The sequence below is a fragment of the Miscanthus floridulus genome, chromosome 8 (genome assembly GCF_019320115.1).
Source record: "Miscanthus floridulus cultivar M001 chromosome 8, ASM1932011v1, whole genome shotgun sequence".
NCBI lineage: Eukaryota > Viridiplantae > Streptophyta > Magnoliopsida > Poales > Poaceae > Miscanthus > Miscanthus floridulus.
Window position 1 is genome coordinate 41,325,576 of NC_089587.1, and position 25,441 is coordinate 41,351,016.

The 25,441-nt window shown below is 47.5% G+C and overlaps 2 protein-coding genes and 1 pseudogene across 2 annotated transcripts; 2 read left to right on the forward strand and 1 right to left on the reverse strand.

Moving 5' to 3' along the window:
• The first annotated feature begins 3,690 nt into the window (after positions 1–3,690).
• LOC136476237 (probable WRKY transcription factor 32) lies at positions 3,691–11,042 on the forward strand. Its single transcript, XM_066473999.1, has 4 exons — positions 3,691–4,284; positions 5,973–6,631; positions 6,724–6,870; positions 10,310–11,042. The coding sequence occupies exons 1-4, from the start codon at positions 3,790–3,792 to the stop codon at positions 10,698–10,700; spliced, it is 1,692 nt and encodes a 563-aa protein (XP_066330096.1). The 5' UTR covers positions 3,691–3,789; the 3' UTR covers positions 10,701–11,042.
• LOC136476238 (photosynthetic NDH subunit of subcomplex B 1, chloroplastic-like) lies at positions 11,007–13,224 on the reverse strand. Its single transcript, XM_066474000.1, has 6 exons — positions 12,545–13,224; positions 12,189–12,379; positions 11,850–12,107; positions 11,637–11,754; positions 11,456–11,541; positions 11,007–11,368 (listed from the first exon to the last, which is right to left on the reverse strand). Exons 1-6 carry the CDS (start codon positions 13,127–13,129, stop codon positions 11,194–11,196), a joined length of 1,413 nt encoding a protein of 470 aa, XP_066330097.1. The 5' UTR covers positions 13,130–13,224; the 3' UTR covers positions 11,007–11,193.
• Positions 13,225–13,545: 321 nt separating this feature from the next.
• Positions 13,546–21,805, forward strand: LOC136468927 (UPF0481 protein At3g47200-like; annotated as a pseudogene).
• Positions 21,806–25,441: the final 3,636 nt, after the last annotated feature.

The following is a 25,441-nucleotide window of genomic DNA, read 5'->3' on the forward strand; positions in this document are numbered from 1 at the left end:
CCAGCAGCGGTTGTTGATTTTTCCGCCGGCTGCCGAGCACTGGGGGACCCTGACACAGGGGCGGCAGGCGTTACCTCCTCCTCGAGATAAGCTCGAGGCTACTCATCAGTCTGGGTGGGTGATTTTGGATCCTCCATGTGCCTTGCGCTGCATCAGAACAATTGGTCAATCGCCCAAAAAGCTAAGCTCAAATAGCAAAACATCACCAACGCGAGGATACTTATCGTTTGGTCTGCTAGTGTACTTTTTTTAATCGACGAGGCCTGTTCGAGCCCCTAGGTGCGGCTGTGGGGTTGACCCCCATGCTCTCGGGTGGAGGTCTGTCCTCCTCTAGAGTTAGCCTCTGCTCTGCCTGCTGTTCCGGTGTTTCCTCCACCCGTAACATCGGGTTTACCTCCGACTGTTGCTCGGGGACTCCCGTCGCTTGCTCTGCGGGGATTTTTGTTGCCTGCTGCTCGGGGACTTCATCGCTTCCCCTAAGTTGCTCCTCCATGCGTGTGCTGCGTGAAGCTGTTTGCACGCTTGGAGGAGGGGGAACTATATCTTCGTCGCCATCAGACCACTCGATCACCGCGGCCCTCCGCGGACGAGTGGTCTGGTTGCCCCTAGTGATATACTGCCCAGTTTGCGGGGAGCGACAGTCGCCGTTTTCCTCTTCTTCCAGGCCGGCTCGTTTGTCGCTGTCCGTTTCCCCCGGGATTTCTCCGATAACGGGGGGGACGCACCGTGTGATCAACATCCGAATCTCTGGATTCTGATGAGATACCAACGAAACTTTCTTCAGGGTGTGCTGTTGGTCAGACGTCCACCACCAGCGGCCATTCAGCTCTCAACACGTTAGAAAAATACACTGCCCTGTCCTGCGAATAGATCTTTGCATAAGTAAGTCAGTTCCCTACTCGGCGATCGATAGTTGAATAATGCAAGTTAAGATGGTTACCTGAGGAGGCGGGTTCGTACAGTTGAAGGCCTTTGTTTCTTTTGGCCAGCTAAATGAGGTGTTGGAGGTGAATAGTTCTGTGGAGCGGCTTATTACTTCTTTCCTTGATAGCCGTTCAGGTCTCTCCCGGGTTCCGTCGTCGTCGCCCTTGTAGTCAAAAGTAGGGTAGGCCCTCTCTTTGCAAGGTTGGACACGGCGTACTATGAAGCTTGCTGCCACAAGTTCACCTCTCATCTCCACACCTTGAATCAAGTTAAGGAGCTCCTTCACTTGCTCCATGTCGATACTTCTTGGTCTCTCCGACCAGCTTCTTTGGTTCTCCGGGATATGGTGGACATTGCAGCGGATGGCCGGGTGGTTCTGTTTCATATAGAACCACTTGGAATTCCACCCTTTCAGGGAAGTGTTCAGTGATACGCTGATATAATCGCTGGCCATTCCATCCCGGAGCTGCAGATATACACCGCCGACCACCTTGGAGCCGCCGCCGCCTTTCTTCTTTAACCAAAACAAGTGTCTAAAGAGGTTGAAGTGCGGCAGAATCCCAAGAAACGCCTCACAGAAGTGAATAAAGATCGAGATATACAATATAGTGTTGGGGTGAAGATTGCACAGACTAATCGACCAAAATACCAACAGATCTCGTAGGAAAGGATGAACAGGGAACCCCAATCCACGCCAGAAATAATCTTCAAAGACTACAACATCATCGGTGTTAGGCATTGGAAAGGGCTCACCACTGGTTGGCCGCCATCCGGCGGTGACGCGGTCAGGAAGCACGCCCGCCGTCACCATTCTTTCGAGCTCCGCTTCTCCAGTGCGCGACGGCGTCCACTCTTTGTTGCGACTGGCTCCGCCTCCTGCCTTCTTTGGGCTTGTTTTCTTCGGGTTCACGGCTCTCCTCTTTGGCGCCATCACTCAGATCTGGATGCGGTCTGGCGTCGGCAACGTGTGTGGTTGCGAATCTGGAGGTGTGGTGGCTGAGGCGGAAGATGAAATGGCGAAGTGGCAAGGGTGGAAGAATGGGAGGCGACGGTACTGTTATAAAGCACTTTCCCCACTTCTATGACTCAAGGGTTTTTGGGAAACCGTTCCCGCGATCTGCGCCGCTCCGAATTCTTCGATGCGGCTTAATGGGCCGTTACTAGGGTTTTCGCGCAACCACAGCCCACGTCGCTCATCTGTTGCTACCGTCAGTTGCTCCTTGCCGAAATATCGCCGATTTCTCCGCCATTTATTGAGGCTAAGTAACTGACACTGTACAGCCGTTACTCCGGTTTTTTCTCCAAGATTCAATTTCTCCGATAACTCCGCTTGCAGCTTGGGGACTGGTGGTCTGCTCCGTTGGTCTTTGATTGATTTTCTATTTCTGACACTGGCACCACGTGACTGCGTCACCTACTGTCAGGCTCGGAGACTAAGTGGGCGCACTTCACCTTACGGTGAATGTGCTTTGTTTTCTTTTTCGGCCAGGCCTGGGGACTGGCTGCGTGCTTGTCTAGTTTTCTACTATTTTTCAAGTTTCTAACCCTGGCACCACATGATTACATCATCTGCTGTCAGGCTCGGGGACTAAGTGGGCACACTTCACCTCGCGGTGAATGTGTGTGATTTTTTCTAGAAGATTACGTGCTTACAGAGGAGGATTGATTCCTATAACTTTGTTCGGACTCTAAGTGGGCACACTTGGTCCACTACGAAGAAATTTTCGATTCTAAACTTGAGCTCCTTACACCCTTATGACAAGCCATACTTGGGTCACTCTGGTCGGCAATGGTTCACGGTGCTCGGTGACAGGTTATGTTGCTCGGCAACGGTTTACACTGCTAGGCGACGGTTCACGTAGCTCGGCAGTTCAGCATGGTGGTGGAACCATGAGCTTGACTGCTCGGCGTTATTCGCACCTGCTCGGACAAGCGCAAGACGGCGTTGCACAACGGGTACAAGGTGCTCGGGGACTAGGTGTGGGGTGTACGATCCCGGATATCCACGGTAGACTACATGGGCTGCGCCCTTAGGGGTGTCCCAGCCCACAAGAAGAAGCCTTACGAGGCACGACTCTGCTCGGCGCCTTCCGCAAGACATCGGAAAGATATCCTGAAGATACTACGAGATCTGTTAGGATATGTATGATCCCAAGATTCATGTAATCAGTTATTACTTTGCGGTTATCTCTCAGATCTAACCGACTTGTAACCCTGTCTCCCGGACTATATAAGGCGGACAGAGACCCCCTCTAAAATCACGGCATATCATATGATAGCTAATACAAATCAATAGACCACAGAAGTAGGGTATTACGTCGTACTGACGGCCTGAACCTGTCTAACTCGTGTGTCTCTGTTGCCTTCTTGTTTTTTATCTCGCGCTTCTCCGCCGATCAATCTATCTTTATGGGATACCCCTCAGAGAACTATCGACGATATTCTATCAACATGTATGGTATTATATTTTTACGTTGCAATGCACGATTGTTTGGTATTATATTTTCACGTTGGAACGCACGATTTTCTAACCACAAAATCTGAGTATTAGTCTGCTGCGAACAGCGAGTGGGGGCAGCGCTCTTGACCGTTTGACCGTTCGGTCCTCGACGGTGACCCGTCCCTAAGTGGGGCCATTGCCCTTCCGTCCGTGCCCGTCCCCTTGGTAACCATAACGTCCGTCACTCCTCCGTCCTCCCGTTCCCGTCTCGTTCCGTTTTCCTTCTCCCACTCCAGTACTCCACCCACGGCTTTTACTACTACCTCTCTGCTACGGTCAATGTCAGTCAAAAAGCTCCCCTTCCTCTTCCCTTTCTCACCCGGCTCTCGAACTCTCCGGCCCTCCAAACCCTAGCTTTCCCCTTCATGGCCGACGGCGATCCGGAGCCGGCGCCGGCGCCGGCCAACGAGAAGCTACCTGCCCCGGCGGCGGCCGACGTGGATGAGACGCGCCCGCCGCCACCGCTGGAGCCCTCCGGGAATCCGGATGAGGAGAAGCGCCTGCCCGAAGAGGTAGAGGCGGAGGTGGAGACGCACCCGCCGCAGGAACCAACCGTGGCGCCGTCCGTAGATTGCCCGGGGATGGAGGTGGTGGCGGAGGCAGAGGCGGACATGAAGACGAAAGAAGTGGAGAAGGAGAGGGGGGATCGGGCGAAGGATAAGCGGAAGAAGGATAAGGAGGAGAAGGAGAAGAAGGTGGAGGAAGGGGCGAAGGGGAAAGTGACTGCGGTGGTGAAGGTGGAGGGGATGGAGAAGGAAGTCAAGGCGACCCGGCGGCCGGCTGGGGCCAGCGCGGAGACGCCCATCCTAGCGGTGCCGGTGGTGGCCGTGCCTTGCTTCATCGCGCCTCCAGGGTTTGCGGTGAGTCTGCCAATCCTCTCTCTCTCTCTCCCTCTCACTAAATATGAGTGAGCCCTGGATAAGGTTTCGAGCCACACATTTCTGAGTTGATTCATTCTTGAACAACTTGAACAAAGTGATAATTTCATACCCTAGTCAGCTGATCATAGACGATGCTAAATTGTTGTATGATATCACCTTTGATGGCCAATTGGCCAGTGCTAGACTTTGTACTGAATCAGAATTATAATAAATTAGAACGCATTGACCTATATATTATAAAATATAGCAATTGAAGTTCCATAATATTCTTAATTTTGTGCATGTACCATTATTAAGGCTGGCCTTGCGATTTTGTTGCAGTTCCATAGTTGATAGTTTGTTGCTGGAGATGAGTGGTCCACTTGCAGCATATTCAGTCTTCCATATGACATGAATTCAAAATGTTCTTTTTTGGGGGTGGGTTTGATCAGTAGCTCCATTAAGATGACACACATGATGGCTGGATATGCTGCAGGAATGCAGGATAACCACTCCTCAACTATCAGCAATGCATTATTAACTCGGGAGGCAGTTGCTAGAAACATGTTACTCCCTGTTTTTGAACATGAGTAACATTTGCAAAGCAACCCCTCTAATTTGATTTTTGTTACATTATGTCATGTTTACACATAAACACATTTAGAGAAGTAACACATGATGTTGACTAAATAAATACAAGAAGTTCAATTGGAGTTCTTAATAGTGTAACATAGCAGCAATCCAGGCAGTGTCTGAAAAACGGGTGCACTCAACTATACAAAGAATGGGTGCTAATTTTAACCATAAAATCATAATCTAGGCCATATTATTCCCTGATTATACGATGTAACGACAACTAGATTGGGTGGGTCAGCCCATAACCGGTTACCGAACTTTAGAACCTGACTCCAGGCACTACTTTTGTGGATATGAGCATGCAATGTGATATTGTAGATGACATTGAAAGTTCTTATGCAATGTAATTATATCTGTGTTATGTTATAATGCAATCTGCAGATTCTAATCCTAGTGGTCCTTGTTAAACATGATGGTAGTACATAAATCAAGGCAAACACATGTCAGACCACTGTTCTATTTCATATTTCATATATGTTAAAGGGCTGGATTAATCTCATTCAACATATACAGTATCTTGGGTCTCATGGTTTTTCTTTCACCCAATTTTGAGATTGGCAGATATCTGTCACCCAAATTTGAGATTGGGTATTATTTCACCCAAAGCAAGATGGTGGCCAATAAATCAAAATTACACAAGAGAAAAATAAAATCTAACTCATGCAAGATGTATGTATTAACCCCTTACAGCTGAAGCCTCAATGTGATGTGAGATTGGAATCGAAATTGAAGAGGCATTTGTGCATTATATACAAGACAACTATATAACGGAGTGTTGGCGATTCCTCGTTGCTCTTTTTAGTAGAGATAGGTTATGAAGCTTTCTTATGTATAACTTGCCACAGTCCCTCTGTTCTTTTGTATATGACATTATTTAGTTCAATTTTGAACTAGCCATCATCATATATGAAAGAACGGAAGGAGTAGGATCTTACTATAAATATGCATTGTTTTCATGTGCTGTATGGTCTATCATATATTCCTCAGTTCTATATAGTGGATTCTTTTATTGGATTACTTAGATCTGTAAAAATCTCTTTCTTGAATATTAGGGCCAGTTTGCAATGACTCATCAAGCAGCTTTGGCGAGTGTTACAGCACAGGCACAAATGCACTTGCAGTCACCAACTTCGTCTGCATGTTCGGAAGTGCCATCAAGTCCATTTTATATGACACCAAGATCTCTAGTGCCACTGCAGCAATCACCATCAGTAACTGAAGGAAATATTTGTAAACCAATTGCCGACAAGTCATTTTCATCTCATTCAAAATCACACCATGTTGTAAATATGGTAGCTGATGGCTTCAACTGGAGGAAATATGGTCAGAAGCAGGTGAAAAGTAGTGATAATTCCAGGAGCTACTATAGATGCACAAACTCAGGTTGTCTGGCTAAAAAGAAGGTTGAGCATTTCCCTGATGGCCGTGTTGTGGAAATCATTTATAGAGGAGCTCATAATCATGAACCACCACAAAAGACCAGATTTGCAAAAGAAAAAGTGACTCCTATTGGTGTTCCCTCTGGAGGCGAAACCTTGAGACTTGTGAACACAGAAATTGTAGAATCCAGTACGCCTACTTGTAAATTGGAACAGAGTGCCATCTCAGAAACTTCTGAGCAGCATCTCTTTTGCTCAAGTGACTGCGAAGGGGATGCTGGTAACAAATCTGAAGATGAACATCCTAGCGCAGAACCCCTGCCAAAGCGAAGGTCATTGTACTGTTGGACTATTTGATTCATTCATGTCTATGTTGATTAGTTGTTCTTACCTTTTGTATCCTCTATTGTTGTTCTTTGAACAGAGCACTCGAGACCACAGCGCCTAACCTAACGCCAGTTCTCAGAACTGTTAGAGAGCAAAAGATTATTGTGCAGGCTGGAAAGATGAGTGATGGATACAGATGGCGCAAGTATGGGCAGAAAATCGTGAAGGGAAATCCAAACCCCAGGTGGGAAGCCGCTCACTTTGTTGTCAGTACATGACAATCACAGAGCAATTTCACAATGTACTAGTACTTAATAGCAATATTGTCGATCTTTAAAGAGGCTTATTATCTCCTCTTATGGCTCATTATTATTTTCATTTAACCTAGCAATACTAAGTGATTGGTTTTTGTTCTAATCTCAACATCTGGGTTATGGATTTGTCCATTAGGCCTGTGGTTAGTAGGGTGATTTTGTACATTAGGTGAGCTTTATGTCCTGATGCTTAAAATTGACCATAAACATTACATCTGATGGTGCTTTTAGATACTAAATAACTGATGCAACAATGAGATATTCACAAGATAAAAATAAGGCAATATTTTTGTCATGTTCTCATGAATTGTCTTCAAGCATTCTTTTTATTATAATATAGTAGCACATCTGCAAAACTATTATTTTTAGGTGGTCCCGTGAAGGTTGTAGTAAAACCTAGAAACTTGGTTTATGAGATGGAATCAGTATTGCGATTGGCTATTCTTGGTGAAAGTTTACCATCTTTGATGTAGAGTCCCTTTCAAGATACAGTAAATTTTACAGAACTACAACTTCTGGGGCTAGTCTCGTAGAAATACAACTGTTTGTGCACTTAGCAGCACAAGACTACAAACTTTGTATGGTGAAAAACCGAGAAAATGGTAGTTACATCACAAAGTTGTAGTTTTGTGTTTGCTAGGGGCATAAATAGCTGAATTTCTGTGAAAGTGGTCCCAAACGTGTTAATTCTTTATAGTAAGGTGCAAATAGTTGTAGTTTTGTGAAATGAGTCTTCAGGAAATAAACAAATCCGCTTGCCTTCCCTTGTTGTCTATCCATTAGTCCATTCCATCTCAATATACTTGCATTAGGTTTTAAACTGGTGTTGTCTAAAAAAAAGGTTGTAGACTGTGTGTAAGAAGTGAAAGGGCCTTTAGCAACTCGTAAGTATCTTTCATGTGCCGAATTGTTTTACATTCATTTGGTCCTGTGCCTATGCGGTGCACTTATAGCCCACAAGGCCTTGGTGTTTAGGACATGGTTTTTGAGGCGTTGTGGCGAGGCATCGCGCCCTTCCCCCCTCACAGCGCCTAGGCGACTCCATACGCACAATTTAGGCGCCATGAAGGCGTAGTGTAAGCTAGAATTTTAGATACTAGTGCAGCACATACATACCATGTTCCCAATTCTTGAGCCCAGCACAATACTAGTATAGCTAAGAGAGCACTACTAATCAGTAATTATCATACTAATCAAAGGAAGAACCTTCTACTTTGTGTTATGTAAAAGTGTAAAGATTAAAGAAAGAATCAAACAGATACTATACTAATCAAAGAAAGATCCTTGTGCTCTGTGTTTGCTTATAAAGGTCTAAGAAAATAACAACCCAAGCACAAGCAGGCATTAGTCTCCTCCGTATGTGAGTATGTAGCAGGCCAATAATATTAAAAAGCAGCAATACTCATAGCAGAGTACACACACCAGAACAGAGGCGGCGGCACGGGGCTGGGAGATTTAGGGGACCAAAACAGAGGCGGCATCAGGGGCGTACACACGGAAGACGGGCAGGTGCAGATGGGCAACATGCAGACAGGCAGGTGCGGACAGGCGACTGCGTCACGTGCGGACGAGCAGGTGCAGACTGCGGACAGCCGATGGCTGCAGCGGCGGAGATGCAGGAGCGTCTCCACGGCAGGTGTGGACGGCCAAGCAGAGATGCATGGACAGCTCCGCGGCAGGGGCAGCCAGCCGGTGGACTCGAGCAGAGGAGCAGCCAAGCGGAGCTCGAGGTCCGCCCGCCACCTCCTCTCTTCCTCTCCCCTCGCCCGCACTCGAGGTAAATGCCTCGAGCGGTAGATTTCCCGTGCAAAGAGCAATATGGGTCACAGTTCCCGCCCTTTGCCTTTTGGCGCGGACGCGCGGTCGATTCCTGCGGGGCTGCTGTAATTTTGGCGCACTTCGCCCACGCATTCGTGTCTGGCGTCCGCAGCAGAGCTGTACGCGTCCGCCCGACGCCATTCTATGCCTAGGCTACGCCTAATTGAATAAGGCGGATGCCATACGAGTGCAGGTCGTGGCACCCCCGACGCCCAGCGCCTCTACCATGCCTTGTCGCCTAGGCGACGCCTCATAAACCACGGTTTAGGATGAACAGAGTAATTAATCCCACATATCCAATAAGTTCTAGGCTATAGATATGGGTATTAATGCAATAATGCCAATGATGTCTTAAACTATGTTACTGATTACAAAGTTTGTAAAGTGTTTGGTTGCAATCACCCTTGTTTTCATTTGATTAAAGTAACAAGCTTTTTATAAAAATAAACCATTATTTGGAGTACATAACTAATAACTCTATGTAGGTACAATGTGTTAGTTCTTACTTAATAGCCCTAGTTGTCTAATATCACGTAAGAAAAGGGTGTCAAGCTGAGTGTTCTCCCCTAGTCAACCATCCCATCCAAAAGAGATTGAGGCCTTCGTCCCTTAACCCTTAGTGATGCTGTACGCTACACCTTTAAACGTGATATGTTGTTGCTTCTTCTTTCATTCTGTATTTAGTTTTTTTTTCACAAAAAACTCTGCCCTGGGGAACAGCCTCCCCGTGGCATTATATTAAGAAGCCTCAACCACATGAGTTGAGAAAACCCCGGAGTCCTAGCTTAGCCCTATCGCACTATAACATAGGCCGACCACGACCTCCTGGGCTGGTGACCATTGCAACTACCCCCTGGAAGGAGGGTCAGTGCCCGGTCATTATTTGTTTGGGTTGCCAGCGAGGTCATCTTTTTGGTGCCACCAGGATTTGAACCCTGGCCGGTGTCTCCCTCATCTAAGGTATAATACTACAATGTGAGTGTGGTTGACTAGTAGCAGCATTGGAACTGTGGAAATTGTTAGTAGATGGACAGTGGAGGCCTAGTGTGGAACCTCTGTCATGCACACAATGTTCAATGTGACAATTTAACCCAAAAGTGATACTGTTCTGTTTAGTGGTGCTGTTGGTTTGTGTGGTTGCAGATGAAATCATTTAGTCATTTGGTCCCAATTTGTATTTGTTTCTTTTGGTACACTTATGTGTATATTGGATCAATAGTTCCCCACTTATCTTTGTTGTTACAGTTGTCTTCTATAAATAGCTTTCATGTCTTCAGAATATGTTACAATGTACGTTCCTTTGCAAGCAACGTTGCTATGCTATCTAAATTCTCACTAGCACTATATCAATGGTTGCCAATTCCCAACCAAAACTTGTCAGGGAATGAAGATACAAGTTGAGTTGATATCTTAAATGTCGTTTTTCATGTGCATGAAACAATTACTTCAAGCTTTGCAGTTCAAAATCTTGTTTGTTACATCTGCCCATTTGTTCTGTCTAGGTGCTGTTTTAATTAATTTGCTTTCTAAATTGTGAATCAACCTCTGCAGGAGTTATTACCGCTGCACGCATGGTGGATGCCCTGTCCGTAAGCATGTGGAAAAGGCACCAGATGATGTTAACAATATTGTTGTAACTTATGAAGGTAAACACAATCACGATGAACCATTCAGAAGCAGCAGCATACCAGTTTCTGCAATCAGTCCATCAGCGACAACCACTGAGCAACCCAACACATCAACTACATCAGATGAGAAACCTCCAACCATTACAAAGAAGGATGCCAACAGTGAGTCTGATAAGGAGACAACTTTGGAATTCGGAGGTGAGAAGGCACTTGAATCTGCACAAACACTGCTCAGCATCAAAACTAACTCCGATGACATGAAGAACTCTGTCCTGAAAGAAACTTCTGCTGCAGTTCCAGTCCAAAACAGTTGAGCATGCTGAGATAGAGGGTGATTCGATTGACATCTTAGGTTGTCATATTTATCGGTTCAGTGATATGTTATTGTGTTAACTTGTGTATGAGGTGAGGCTTGGTGTTCGGCGTTCCGTGTAGCACTGGGGAAGATTTGAGGAAGCATTAGGTTCAGGAAGCCATGACTGGTCGTCTGCCTGTATAGATTCCCATTCCCTAGTGCGTATAGGTACTGTATTTTACCTGAGGCTCAGCAACAAGGAGACCAGATAACATGTGTGGGGCGGTTCTTTCAGAACCTTGTGTGCTGTATTGTTCTAGTTCAATTTATTGCATAGCTGATATGTGATGTGATTTATTTATATATCGGCATAACATCGGAATACATATCATGCATGCTGTCCTATTTGCAGTTTGTAATAGCTGCACGATTGTCTCGTCTCCAGAGTTGCTGCTCACAAATTCTCTGGAACTGTGTACAAAGCAATGGAATGATGTTGGCAGCTGCTACTTCTATGCCAATGCGAAGCTGGGAGCGGGCTCGAAGTCCTTCACCGTATTCTTCACTGCGTTGATGTCGATGTCGATCAGCTTCCCCGTCGCAGACGAGATGACGGTGCAGCTGCTCTTGTCCTCCACGTACGGCAGGAACAGCTTCGCCTTCTCTGCCGACGAGAACAAGGCCACACTGGCAAAAAGAAGAAAAGTTGCAGAACCCAAAGCGTGGCATTGCAACTAGGAGCTGAAATGCCGGTGATATGGCGAGTTTACTTACCATGGCTTGTCGCGGGCGTTGGCGAGCTGCACGGCAGCGGTGTTGGTCGCGACGACGCCGGCAGAGTCGTTGATGAGGCAGGTGAGCTTGGAAGTAGGCCAGAAAAGGCATGGTAGGTCATCTTTGAAAGGTTCCATTCTGCAATGCATGGAGCTTCATGTAGGACAGAAGAGACACCTACCTGGCCTGGGGTGGTGATGAACAGGATGTTTGTGTCTTCCCCCACCTCCTCCTCGATCTCATCTCTGTGCTTCTCATGGGGGATCACGAACAGAGGCTTGAGCCCCTTGTCACCGGAGCTGCCAAATAGACGAATGATATCACTCAATCACTGCTCATCGCAATGCATTTTGCATGCCACGACGAAATAAATAAATGATCATGATGAGTGCACCTGATCTCCTTGGCTATCTGAGCCCAGTGCTCGAGGGGAAGAAGGCAGTCGTCGTCGCCTCTGGACTTCATGTTGGCGACGGAGTCGGAGGCGATGCCGTGGATGACGACGTACTTGCCCTTCTCCACGCCGGCGCGGCTGTACTTGTCCTCCACGTACGCCCGCAGCTTCTTGGAGATGGACACCCGCAGCGGCGGCGTCGGCTGCTGGGGCACGTTCTTCGCCGGCCGGCCGATCCACTCCAGCATGTCCTTGTACCTGGCAATAGTACATCAATCGCAATTCGGGCTTTGCGCTGCAAGCAATGGTTGTGCAAATGCAGGGCAACGGGTATCTCACATGTGGTACCCGCCGTCGGCGAGGTTGTTGGTCGGCGGCTTGAACATCTCGTCGAGGAACAGGCCCGCGCCGACGCTGTTGACGTTGGGGTAAACGTAGCCGACCTTGTCGCGCGCCGACGACATGAAGAGGAAGAGGGCGTGCCCGAGCCCGGCCAGCCTCGTCGACACGATCAGATCATAGTACCTATTCTGCCGGTTGCAATAACATGACGAGATTCAGCCAAAAGCATGCACAGTTTACTCATCCAACTACCAATTTCTCACCAGTAGCGCGTAATAGCTCATAAAACAGAGGACACAAAACAGAGGAATTGTTCCCTATGCAAGCAAGGAATAGCACAAGTATGTACGTACCTTCAGGACGCCGAGCATGTGCGTGTACTCTGTGGGCTCTGGCCACTCGTCGTCGGGGTCGTAGACGTTGGCGTACCTGACGTTCTTGCACATCTCGTACACCTGCTTGCCCCTGGCCGACGCCACCACGTCGACCAGCACGCCGGGGTACCGGTCCTTGAGCATCTGCACGACGGGGAAGAAGAGCACGTTCTCGTACACGCCGCCCGACACGACGCAGCACGCGCGCCGCACGTCGCCGCGGACCTTGGAGGCCAGGCTGTCCAGCTCCGGGTTGTAGCCCTGCGGGAACCGCAGGAACCCGTACGGGTTCGCAGGGTCCTCGGGCGGCCGCGGGTCCTCCTCCTGCTTCCCGCCGGAGAACATGCCCTGGTAGTCGAACTCCTCGTCGGGCCCGTCGTCGAACGGGTCCAGCCACGGGTTCTTCTTCTTCGCAGACCACGCCGCCACGCTGCGGCGGTGGCCGGTGGAGGGGAGGACGAGGTACCTGCAGCATTGCCGCGGCGCGGGGGGCTTCGCTGGCGCCATGACCCTTGTCGTCGTGGGCGTTGTGACCATGGACGTCGACATGGTCGGCGTCTGCATGGCGCGCTAGCTTAGCTTTGGATATTGTTGCTGCTGTGCTAGTTAGTATCTGTGTGTGTTGGTTTGCTTTCCATTTTTTTTCCCCTTCTGATAAGGGAAGAGAGGAGGGAGAAGAGTTTTTGGATTTGGGGCTGGATGTGTGGACGAGGAGGGATATTAAAGTGCATGCTGATGCTGGCGTACATCTGCCTTTTGGTTTCCTGTGCTCTTTTCCCTTTTACATGTATATTTGTATTTGAGTTAAATGCACCAAAGATCAATTAATTTATGAGAAGGTTTCAGTTAGGTTCACCAACTTTTAAAGTGGCTTTTTAGATACATAAACTTAGAATGGTGTATCACTTAGGTCCATAGATGTCCACATTGACTTCTCATGCTGACGTGATCTGCCGACTTGTCTTTCTGAAGCACTATTCATGCTTGATTTCGTCAAACATCCCGTGGGCGCGCGAGCAGGTGAGCGAGGGGACGTGGAGAAGACGCTGGACGAAGCCGACGCGTCGGTGGAGGTGTCGCGGTGGCAGCGCCACTCCATCTACCGCGTGTCGGCGTGCATCAAGGACCTGAATCGCAAGGCGTAGAAGCCGCAGGTGGTGTCGTTGGGCCCCTTCCACCACGGCCACGACGGGGAGCTCCTGCCCATGGAGGAGCACAAGCGGCGCGCGCGGCACCTGCTCCGGTGCGCCAAGCGGCCGCTGGAGGAGTTCGCGGCCGCCGTGGAGGACGTCGCGGAGCAGCTGGAGAGCGCGTACCTGGACCTCGGCGACGAGTGGCACGACACCGACGGGAGGGAGCGGTTCCTGGAGATGATGATCGTCGACGGCTGCTTCGAAGCATGGGGTGATGAAGGCCACCGAGGAGGACGGGAGGAATAACGTCAGCGACTACGCGCCCAACGACCCCATCTTCAGCCACCATGGGGTGCTCTACATGGTGCCATACATCCGCCGCGACATGCTCATGCTCGAGAACCAGCTGCCGTTGCTCCTGCTTGAGAAGCTCGTCGCCGTCGAGACTAGCAAGCCTCCGGTACAAGATTATTAGTTCATTTTTTACATAGTATTACGACTTACGAGGCCAAGTGAATAAGCATGCTGTTGTGCATATGGATGGTGCCAAGAACGCATCAGAGCGCCGACGTGATCAACAGGATGGTGTTGAGGTTCATGTCTGGGTCCCCGTCATCCCGGCTGTCGCCGGGCAGCACTCTGGGGCTCCACTCGCTCGACGTGCGCCGCTGGAGCATGCTCTACGGCCCGAAGCAGCCGCCACAGGTACTATCATGGGACATCGCGCCGGATACGACGGACATCATCCGATCGGCGGTGGAGCTGTACGAGGCTGGGATCCGGTTCAGGAAGACCAACTCGGACAGCCTCCACAACATCCAGTTCCGCGGCGGCGTGCTGAGCATGCCGGCGGTGTCGGTGGACAACTCCACCGAGTACGTGTTGTTAGTTGATCTCCACCATATTGGGCCCTTGATCTGCGCCCTGATCGAAGGCGCCCAACCCTAATATGGTTGGTGGGCCCCTGTCGCATAGTACTATATAAAGAGAGGTAGGGATTAGGGCTCTAACTATGAGGTTGACCGGAGCCGTTGTGACCCACCAACAGAAAACCTAATCCGATCTAAAATGAGTGCTGCCAGCGACGGAAAGCCCCATCAACCTCACCGTCGCCTCTACATCGCCACTGGATCTCACCCCCACTACGGTGGTGCTCCACCGCGCCGAGCTGCCATGACCTCACCGTCCAAGCCGCTGAGGCGCCATGGACCGTATGATGACCTAGGGCAAGGTACATAACAGTTCCCCCATCTAAGTAAGATGCTTACCCCCTGATCTATGTTTAAGAGAGGTGCTACATTTCTAACAATGGTACCAGAGCCAAGGTTACTAGTGTGTAGATCTAGTATGGGGTAAAGCATTAAAAAGAAATAAAAGAAAGAACAAGGGTTCAATCCGTTTCGGATTGAAACCCTAACCCTAACCGGGTAAAAGAAAAGAGAAAAGAGAACAGGAGGGTGGCAGATGTCACTGAACTCCCGATCACCATCGCCACCGCGCGAGGAAAGGTGCCGCACCGCCGTCTTCGCCGACGCGCGGCAAGAAAAGAACAGACCTCCTTTCAAATCTGAGCAGACAGAAGGGGTTCCCTAACCCTAACCCTAACTGGGTGAAAGAAAGAACAAAGGAAGAGGGATTCGGTCTAGAAGAGAATCAAAGCCAAACCCTAACCCACAAAGCACTCACTAGGAAGAAGAACAGTGACTCCAGTGAGTCAAACCCTAACCCTAACCCCAACCCCAAATCTCCAAAAAGAAAATAAAGAAGATCCAAAAGAGAAGAAGGGGAAGATGGGAAGGGGCTTATCTCACCGATCTCGAATCAAAACCAAGAGAAAAACCAAATCGGGTTCAACCGAACCCTAACCCTAACTCGCGATGAGGAAGGGGAAGAGAGCGATTCAGTACAAATAGAAAAGAAAAGAAATTAAATGAAAGAGATGAATCGAATCGAACGAATTGAATCGGGAAAAGAAACCGTAACCCTAACCCTAATCCCCAATCGCATGACTTAGATCTAGAAGGGGAAGAAGAAAGGGAAGGGCAGAGGCCTACCCTCGCCGCTGCCGACACCGCCGTCGCGTGGGACGAACAGGTGCGCTGCCGCTTCACCGGCGCGCGAAAAGACAGCGCCGCTGCCGCTCAGGCATGGCCTCCATGGGCGTGGTGGGGCACCGCCGCTAGTCCGCTCGACGACAGCGCGCTCACCCGCGTAGGGAGCGCGCACTTCGGCAAAAGGGCCGACAACGACGCCATGTCGCTCGGTCGCCGCCACTGCTCGCTGCAATGAGAGCTGCTGCGCTGAGAAAGAGAAAGGAAGGAAAGAAATGCCTATAGTTTCTAGGGCAGCCGTGGCCGGGGGGGTTTGATCCAGCGACATCGTCGCTCAGCCGTCAGATCAACGTGGACGTCTCAGATTCAATGGGCCACCTTTCGGCCCAGGCGGGCGAGCGTGGCGGGCCACTTTCGTGGTCTAGGCCCAGGTTGCGGCCTGGGCGCGGGGGAGGTGCCGCGCGCACGCGCGAAAGAGCTGCTGTTGCAGGCCGGGCCGCTACTGTAGCTGATGGGCCTGGGGTGCGCTGGCGCGTTGCTGGGCCACGCGCACTGCTACGCCGCTGGGTCAGGCACTGCGCTGGCTTGCTGGGCCGTTTTACTGCTGCAACAGGCCGGGCCAGAATGAATAGGATGAAAAGATTTAAAGTTTATTTAATTTTCAGAAGTAGATTTCGATGAATTGTCTAGTTTAATATCTCTGTTAAAATTTGAACCAATGGAATAATTTTTCACAGAATGTTTGAGAAAAGTTTAATGCTTCTGAAAAATAGATAATGAATTTTTTTTATGTTTTCGCTGCTAAAGAAATTGTTTATTCTCCAGTTATTTTGAACCAACGTGATATTTTATTGGAGAAAAAGATATTTTGACATGATTATGATGTTGTTATTTTCTTACCAATGTTATTAATAACAATATTGTAAATCTTAATGATTTTATGTATTATTTCTATTTCTGCCCAACGGTGATGTAGAATTAATGTATAAGAACAGTTGTATGTTTTGATTTTGACCAACGTTGGAATCAAGACATGCAATTGTTGTTATTTTATGTTAAGAAAAAGATTGACCTAGCCCTCATCTTGGCTGAGGTGGACTGTGTAGTCACCTCACCGTGTTCCACTGAGCCTGTGGCATCGGTGAGGGAGACAAACGAGGATGATGTCGCTTGGGCAACTAAAGAGAGGGATTTTGAATCACGAAAGATGTCCTATGACCTTGAACATAGGAAGTGGGTCACTGCTAACAAAAAATGTTTGGCTGTGATAAAGAACACGATTAAGCCTGCAATTGTGGGCTCAATCCTAGAGTGTGACACGGGCACCGAATATCTCGATAAAATAAAGAGTCAGTTCACTGGCTCTTCAAAGGCATATGCTACCCAGCTGATAAAGTAGCTGGTGACAGAGAGTTATTCTGGAAATGGTGGATAAGAGAGCTCACGATGCGTCGTCGAAATTATGGCACTGTCGTTGAGGGCATATTTCGAGGGGGAGAATAGAAAGACTAGTTAAGAATAATATTCTTCCTCCATTAGAGCTCTCAGATTTAGAACAATACAGAGAATGCATAAAAGAAAAGTATGTAAAAAATTAAGAAAGATGCAAAACAAAGCGCAGGAATTTTACAGATTATTCACACAGACATCTGTGGTCTGTTTTCTGTAAAGAGTGTGGATGGTTATGATTCGTTCATAACATTCACAGATGATTACTCCCATTATGGCTACATTTATCCAATCAAAGAAAGAATAGAAGCATTGGATAAATTTAAGATATTTAAGGTAGAAGTTGAAAACCAACATAATTTAAAGATTAAGACAGTCAGGTCTGACCATGGGGGGAGTACTACGGTCGGCATACCCCATATGGTCAAGTTCCTTGACCTTTTGCAAGATTCTTACAGGAGAATGGCATAGTAGCCTAGTATTATATACCGGGCGAATCTCAGCAGAATGGAGTAGCTGAAAGACGCAATCATACCCTGATGGATATGGTGCGCAGTATGATAAGTTACTCCGCCTTACCATTGAGCCTGTGGATGGAGACGTTAAAAACCATCATTCATATGCTCAATAAAGTACCAAGTAAGACGGTGTCCAAAACACCGTATGAGTTGTGAATAGGAAGAGTACCCTCACTAAACCACTTACGTGTGGGGGGGAGTCCTACTGAGGCTAAAGTATTTAACCCAAACATTAGGAAGCTAGATCCCAAAACAGTAAGTTGTCATTTCATTGGCTGCCCAGAAAAGTTAAAAAGTTTTTTGTTTCTACTGTCTAGAGAGACATACAAAGTTTGTGGAAACGAGACACGCTGTCTTCCTAGAGGATGAAATGATGAGGGGGAGCATGGTAGCTCGAGAAATTGACCTTGAAGAGAAGTGGGTGTATGCGCCCACTCCGATGATTCATGAGCCATTTTCTCACTACCTGCAGTCGCTGCACCGACAGTGCAAGATACTATAGTGCCAGCACCTATTGTTATTCCGCCTGTGGCAACAATGAATGATGATGAGGAACCTTTTCTTTAGGATCCTATAGAACCTATTGCCACACATGAGGGGAGCAACAACAGCCTCAAACAGAAGATGTGCCAAATGTAGAGGCCCCTAGAAGGTCTCAAAGAGTAAGAAAATCAGCTATTCCTGCTGACTATGAAGTATACAATACTGAAGAATTTCAAATGGAGGATGATCCCACCTCATTTGAAGAAGCCAAAAGAAGTGATCATTCATCAAAGTGGCTTGAGGCCATGGAAGATGAAATGAAATCGATCTATGAATACCAATAAAGTTTGGGACTTGGAAATAATTTCTAAAAGAGCAAAACAGTAGGCTATAAATGGATCTACAAAACAAAACTTGACTCTTAAGGGAATATAGAGAGATATAAAGCATGACTTATGGCAAAAGACTTTACGCAAAGAGAAGTGATTGATTGCAATGAGACCTTTTCTTTAGTCTCATGTAAGGATTCCTTCAGAATCAAAATGGCATTAGTGGCATATTGCGATTTAGAGTTATATCAGATGGATGTAAAGACGATATTTCTCAACGGGGACTTGGAGGAAAATGTTAACATGGCACAACCGAAAGGTTTTGTCATGGAAGGAAAAGAACGAATGGGACGCCGCCTAAAGAAATCCATTTATGGATTAAAACAAGCTTCAAGACAGTGGTACTTGAAGTTTGATCAAACAATAAGGAATTTTGGGTTTAAAGATAATGTAGAGGACAATTGTGTCTATGCAAAGTTTAAGAATAAGAAGTTTATCTTCCTTGTCCTGTATGTGGATAATATCTTACTTGCTAGTAGTGATGTCAGTCTACTACTGGAGACAAAGAAGTTTTTGTCCTCAAAATTTAATATGAAAGATCTTGGTGAAGCCTCATTCATTCTAGGGATCAAGATTCATCGAGATAGAAGTAAAGGGGTATTAGGACTGTCATAAAAGACATACATAGAAAGGATCTTAAAGAAATTTAGTATGCACAAATGTAGTCCATCACCTGCTCCTATAGTTAAGGGCGACAGATATAGGGATTTTCAATGCCCTAGGAACCAATATGAGATCGATCAAATGAAAGTGGTTCCATATGCTTCAGCTGTCGGAAGCTTGCAATATGCCCAAATATGTACACGCCCTGACTTGGCATTTGTTACCGGGTTACTTGGTAGATTCTAGAGCAATCCTAGAACAGAACACTGAAAATTAGTAAAGAAAGTCTTACGTTATTTGCAAGGAACGAAAAGCCTTATGATGACGTATAGAAGATATGATTCACTCCATATAGTGAGATATTCAGATTCTGATTATGCGGGAGATGATAGAAAATCCACGTCTGGATATGTATTCACTCTCGCAGGGGAAGTTATTTCATGAAAAAGCTCAAAGCAAACTGTCACTACATCATCCACAATGTATGACAGTTTGTAGCGTGTTATGAGGCAACGAGGCAGATGAACTGGCTAAAGAAATTCATACCTGGTTTGAAGGTGGTTGACGACATCTATAGACCACTTAAGTTATACTGCGATAGTAATCCGACAGTACAGTATGCTCACAATAATAAGTCAAGTGGTGCTGCCAAACATATTGACATAAAGTATTATGTTGTGAAAGATAAAGTTTGAGATCATGTCATAAGTCTTGAGCATATAAGTACCAAAAAGATGCTCGCGGGTCCGTTTACAAAAGGCTTACCACCCAACGTGTTCAGAGAACATGTAGCTAGCATGGGTTTAAGGGAAAGCCTATAATTCCTAGACAAAAGAAGGCCTAAAGTTAAGTATCTATTTCAGAACAGAGTGGTGTGTTGTAGCTGTTAAATCTATCGGTAATTGACCGTGATGATGAAACATGCTCTATGCACTAATCTGTAATGGAATGAACAAAAGTAAATGATATGAAATTGAAAGATGGTAGTGAGATCAAGGGGGAGAATGTTAGTTGATCTCCACCAATAGGCCCAATGGCCTATTGGGCCCTTAGATCTGCGCCCTGATCAGGGGCGTCCAACCCTAATATGGTTGGTGGGCCCCTGTCGCACAGCACTATATAAAGAGAGGTGGGAATTATGGCTCTAATTATGAGGTTGACCGGAGCCACCGTGACCCATCAACAGAAAACCTAATCCGATCTAAAGTGAGTGCTGCCAGCGACGGGAAACCCCACCAACCTCACCGTCGCCTCTACATCGCCACTGGACCTCGCCCCCACTACAGTGGTGCTCCACCGCGCCGAGCTGCCATGACCTCACCGTCCAAGCCACTATGGCGCCATGGACCGTATGATGACCTACGATAAGGTACATAACAGTTTCCCCATCTAAGTAAGATGCTTACCCCCTGATCTACGCTTAAGAGAGGCACTGCGTTTCTAACATGTTCCTCAACCTGATGGCGTTCGAGCGGCTACACGTCGGCACCGGCAACGACGTGACCGCGTACGTCTTCTTCATGGACAACATCATCGACTCCGCCAAGGACGTGGCGCTGCTCAGCACCAGCGGCATCATCCAGAACACCATCGGTAGCGACAAGGCGGTGGCACAGCTGTTCAACAGCATCTCCAAGGACGTCGTGCTCGAGCCGCAGAGCTCGCTGGATGCTGTGCAGCGGGAGGTGAACGCCTACTGCGGGAAGCCGTGGAACTTTTGGCGTGCCAACCTGGTCCACACCTACTTCCAGAGCCCTTGGGCGTTCATGTCCCTCGCTGCCGCCGTCTTCCTCCTCGTCATGAACGGTGAGCGAGGGGAGAAGAACAGGGAGTCAGGAAGGGGCACGCGGGCCACCACCGGTTGCCGGCGTGCGCAGGATCTGCCGGCCGCGAGCGCCACCACCGGCAGCCGCGGGCATGGGCTCTGCCGCCGCGCTAGCCTCGACCGAGGTGGGCTCCCAGGAGGGCGTCCACGGCGGCCACGAACTCCTCCAGTGGCCGCTTGGCGCGCCGGAGCAGGTGTCGCAGCGCGCGCCGCTTGTGCTCCTCCATGGGTAGGAGCTCCCCGTCGTGGCCGTGGTGGAAGGGGCCAGCGACACCACCTGCGGCTTGTACGCCTTGCGGTTCAGGTCCTTGATGCACGCCGGCACGCGGTCGATGGAGTGGCGCTGCCACCGCGACACCTCCACCGACGCGTCGGCTTCGTCCAACGTGTTCTCCACGTCCCCTCGCTCACCTGCTCACGCGCCCATGGGATGTTTGACGAAATAAAGCGTGAATAGTTACTTTAGAAGGACAAGTCAGTAGGTCACATCAGCACAAGAAGCTAATATGGACAGCTATGGACCTAAGTGATACTACATACTAAATTTATGGACCCAAAAAGTCACTTTAAAAGTTGATGGACCTAACTGAAACCTCATCATAAGTTAATAGATCTCTGGTGCATCTAACTCTTATATATATATATATATATATATATATATATATATATATATATATATATATATATATATATATATATATATATATATATATATATATATATATAGACACACACACACACATCTGCTTTGCTTGTTGGTGGTCATTCGTGCATGCAGGCACAGCGTGAGTGTGCGGTGTATGGATATTTGTGTCTATGTTTGTATTATAACTCAGAAAAAAAAGTGTTTGTAACACGTACCAAAAGTATATTATTATAAAATAATCGTTTTTAAATAAATGTACTCCTATTTTTAGATATTTAAACTCAATAGAGATATACGTACAATATTAATCAAAAATTGAAATCCGTTGAGTTCATACAACCAAGAAATTCACTTATTTGTGATCAAAGCAGAAGGGGGCCCAAGGGGTATTCATTGGATATCTGTTATTTTTGTTAATCAATAGTAAGTGGATAGCCAATTATATATGTCAAAATAGGGTAAAATCAATCATTCTTTTTATCTTTTAAATTTTTGAATACATGTTCTTTAAATCATAGGCCCACCTCTAATTTGAGGGGACCACAAACATATCACAATCAGGCGCTTGTCTTCACCTTCGATAACACTAAACTTTCTTCGCATTGCTATAACATTAATCGTTCTTCACATTGTTGTGCCGTGCATCAGTTAAACAAAGCGAATTGTCAAATCTGGATTAAAACCTTGTACTACTAGGTTTGACAATATACCCAACCCTTATTCATTAATACAAAAAGAAAAGGGTAGTAAGCCTAACCATTGATAGTTTACAATAGCGAATACATTGTCAAAATGAATTTAATACATTGAACTAGACCTGAGCATTTTGCGGTCCGAGCCCAGCCGAAAAAACCCCCGGTTATTTCGGACGAAATAATCCCACCCATGACCATTCCACTAGGCGAGTCAGGCCTATTCTTAGAGGCTGGGCTCGTACTGAGCCCGGGCCTAGGCAGGCCGCTAGCAGAGTTTATAGCGTAAAACAGCTAAAATAAATATTTCGGGTCAGGCTTGGACCGAGAAAAAAAAATCAATGATATCTATGTTCAGGCCCTATCGACTAAGGTCCATGGGCAGGCCAAAACACAGCGGGCTCAGGCGGGGCCTAATTTGCTCAGGTCTACATTGAACCAACATCAATCTCGTAGGCGGAAAGGTCAAGGATCAAATTGGAGCCATTTTCTTTGGATTCATCAATCTAATAGTTCGGTGAAAAAATTGACTTGCCTGGAACAGGAACCTCCACATAGGAACGATGAAATCATACAATCCTGCCACAAAGACACGTAGAAATGCTAACGTAACATATATGGCTCTTAATCATTATCCTGGGTGATAGCATCGTCAAAGAAGACAAGGTGAGAAAACTCAACCATACGCGGTTAGACATCATAAGAAGTAATCAGTAAGTAATATGTGTGTTAGATGAATTAATTTGATATATTATTCACAAAGTGTGAAACTATTTACATTTCTCTAATAATCTTGTTTAAACAAACTACTCTTGCTTTGTATGTCTTAATGTCTCTTTAAATTCATGTTTTTATTTTTGAACATTACATAATTTTTCGTTAGTGACTACTACAAGTCTGCAACTCTAGTGCGCACTCTGTCTATATATATGTTGGAGTGCTTCCATCAGCGTTGGTGTGGGAAGGATACTTCCACAACAACTTGTAACTCGTAAGACCTAAGCAAGCGCCTAACATCCTAGTGCACTCATTTGACCTGACTGATTTGAGTAATCTATAAATCAATGAATAAAATGTATTGTATAGTTGCCAATTAGATGTACAATATTCTCAACTCTCAACACTAACACACATCATTTTTTAAGGAATACAAACACACATCATTGACTAATACCAATAATTTGTCTATTTCCATATGCTTCCTAATTTTTGTATAATCTATGCTTATTAATCATATGAACAAGGGTTTTTTAGATTTGTACCATTACAATTTTACAAGTTTGGAGAAATATCATTACTATTCACATATTTGGAAACATGCCATTATAATTCTTATTCAGCTTGAATCGTGCCATTTTCTATGTATTCTACAACTTTAGGCCCACGCGTAGGTGATTAAAGACAGTTGTATTCTCGTATGTCCCAAAATACTCCTATATTTCTCTCTCCCATCCCTCGCTGACGCGTGGGCCCCACGCTTCAGCTTCTTCTTCAACCTCCAGCTGACCGGCCGTGATCAAATCGGGCCCCACACATCCTGCTGCTCCCGCACGAGAACGACGGCGGCATGGCCGACCTGCAGTGACCTGCCACCCGTGACTTCGGCCACCGAACACGGGAGCTGGCCTCCACGCGGCTCGCCATCCTCTCCATGGGGCTCCTCGGCACAGACCGCGCTAGAGAAGGCGCTCACCACCCATACAGCAGCAGGTGACGAACAACAGCAGGATCTCGACCTCCTCCTGCAGCTCAAGATCAACTACTACCCGAGGTGCCCGCAGCCGGAGCTGGCCGTCGGCGTTGAGGCACACACGGACGTCAGCGCCCTCTCCTTCCTTCTCCACAACGGCGTGTCGGGACTGCAGGTCTCGCGCGTGCGTGTTGCTGGTCCGCGCGCCCGCGCTGGCGGCGGCTGCTGCTGCTTGCGCACGCGCCCGCGGCGCAGCTGCTCGCACGTGTGCCTGCGTGGCGGCGGTGACGGCTTCTGCTCGCTCACGTGGCCGCCGGAGCATGGTCGACGACAAGATCGTCCTCGAGTTTGCCGTGGGGTGTGGGCGCCAGGATGCTGCCAGAGCGGATGGTCACGCGCCAGGCTTGCCGTAGCCGATCTGGTTGCTTGCCGTAGCCGATCTGGTCACCATCGGCTGGAGGTCGAAGAAAAAGCTGACGTGTGAGGCCCATATGGCAGCGAGGGAAGGGAAATAGAAGTAGAGGGATATTTTGGACATACGAAAATACATCTGCCTTTAGTCACCTGCGCGTGGGCCCAACACTGTAGAATACGTAGAAAATGACATGATTTAAGCTGAACAAGAATTATAATGATACGTTTCCAAATAGACGAATAATAATGGTATTTCTCTAAACTTATAAAACTGTAATGGTACGGATAAAGAAACCAAATGAACAACTGAGCGATATGACACACATATTTGAAACTTGATCCCCTTTTCTTCTCTGAAGATGTCCCAAAAGGTAATGTAATGCTGAGGAAGTGAGGAGTGAGGACAACTGATGACCTAGACTCGGAGTCGTCTTCTTTAAACAACAACTTCCTAATTTAATTGAAAAAAAAAGAAAAACAAAGCAACAACTTGAGTTGAGTATGTGCAGCCAGAGTCGTTAACACTATCGAAGTCAATGCATCGGGAAATGGTTTGATTCGATCTGCAGCATTTGGGTCTTTTGGGAAGCCGTCTCTGACCTCTCTGATACAGGCTTGCCCTTACCAGCAGGGAATGAAGGCGCTGGTCCTACCTGTCATGGGGCGCGTAGCCAGTCTCAAAGGTCCATCGGAGTGGGCGAGTGGGTCGTCGCCAATGGCCACCGACAGAGTCCGTCCCCATATTCAACGTGCACTAAAAGGGACACTTTGCACGGTGTAGCCGACAGGTGGGCTCTTGGTGCCGGGCCCGTGCGTCAGTTGCCGATGCTGGGTCCTTGTAGGGGCACCAGCAGTGGTTCGCGTCGGCGGGCTGCTGTGCTCTTCTTCCAGTCGTGCCCGTGCGTGCTCCCCCCACCACCCCAACAACACACACATACTACAGCACCAAACTCACTTTTCTTTCCGTGGCGCGCACCTAACAT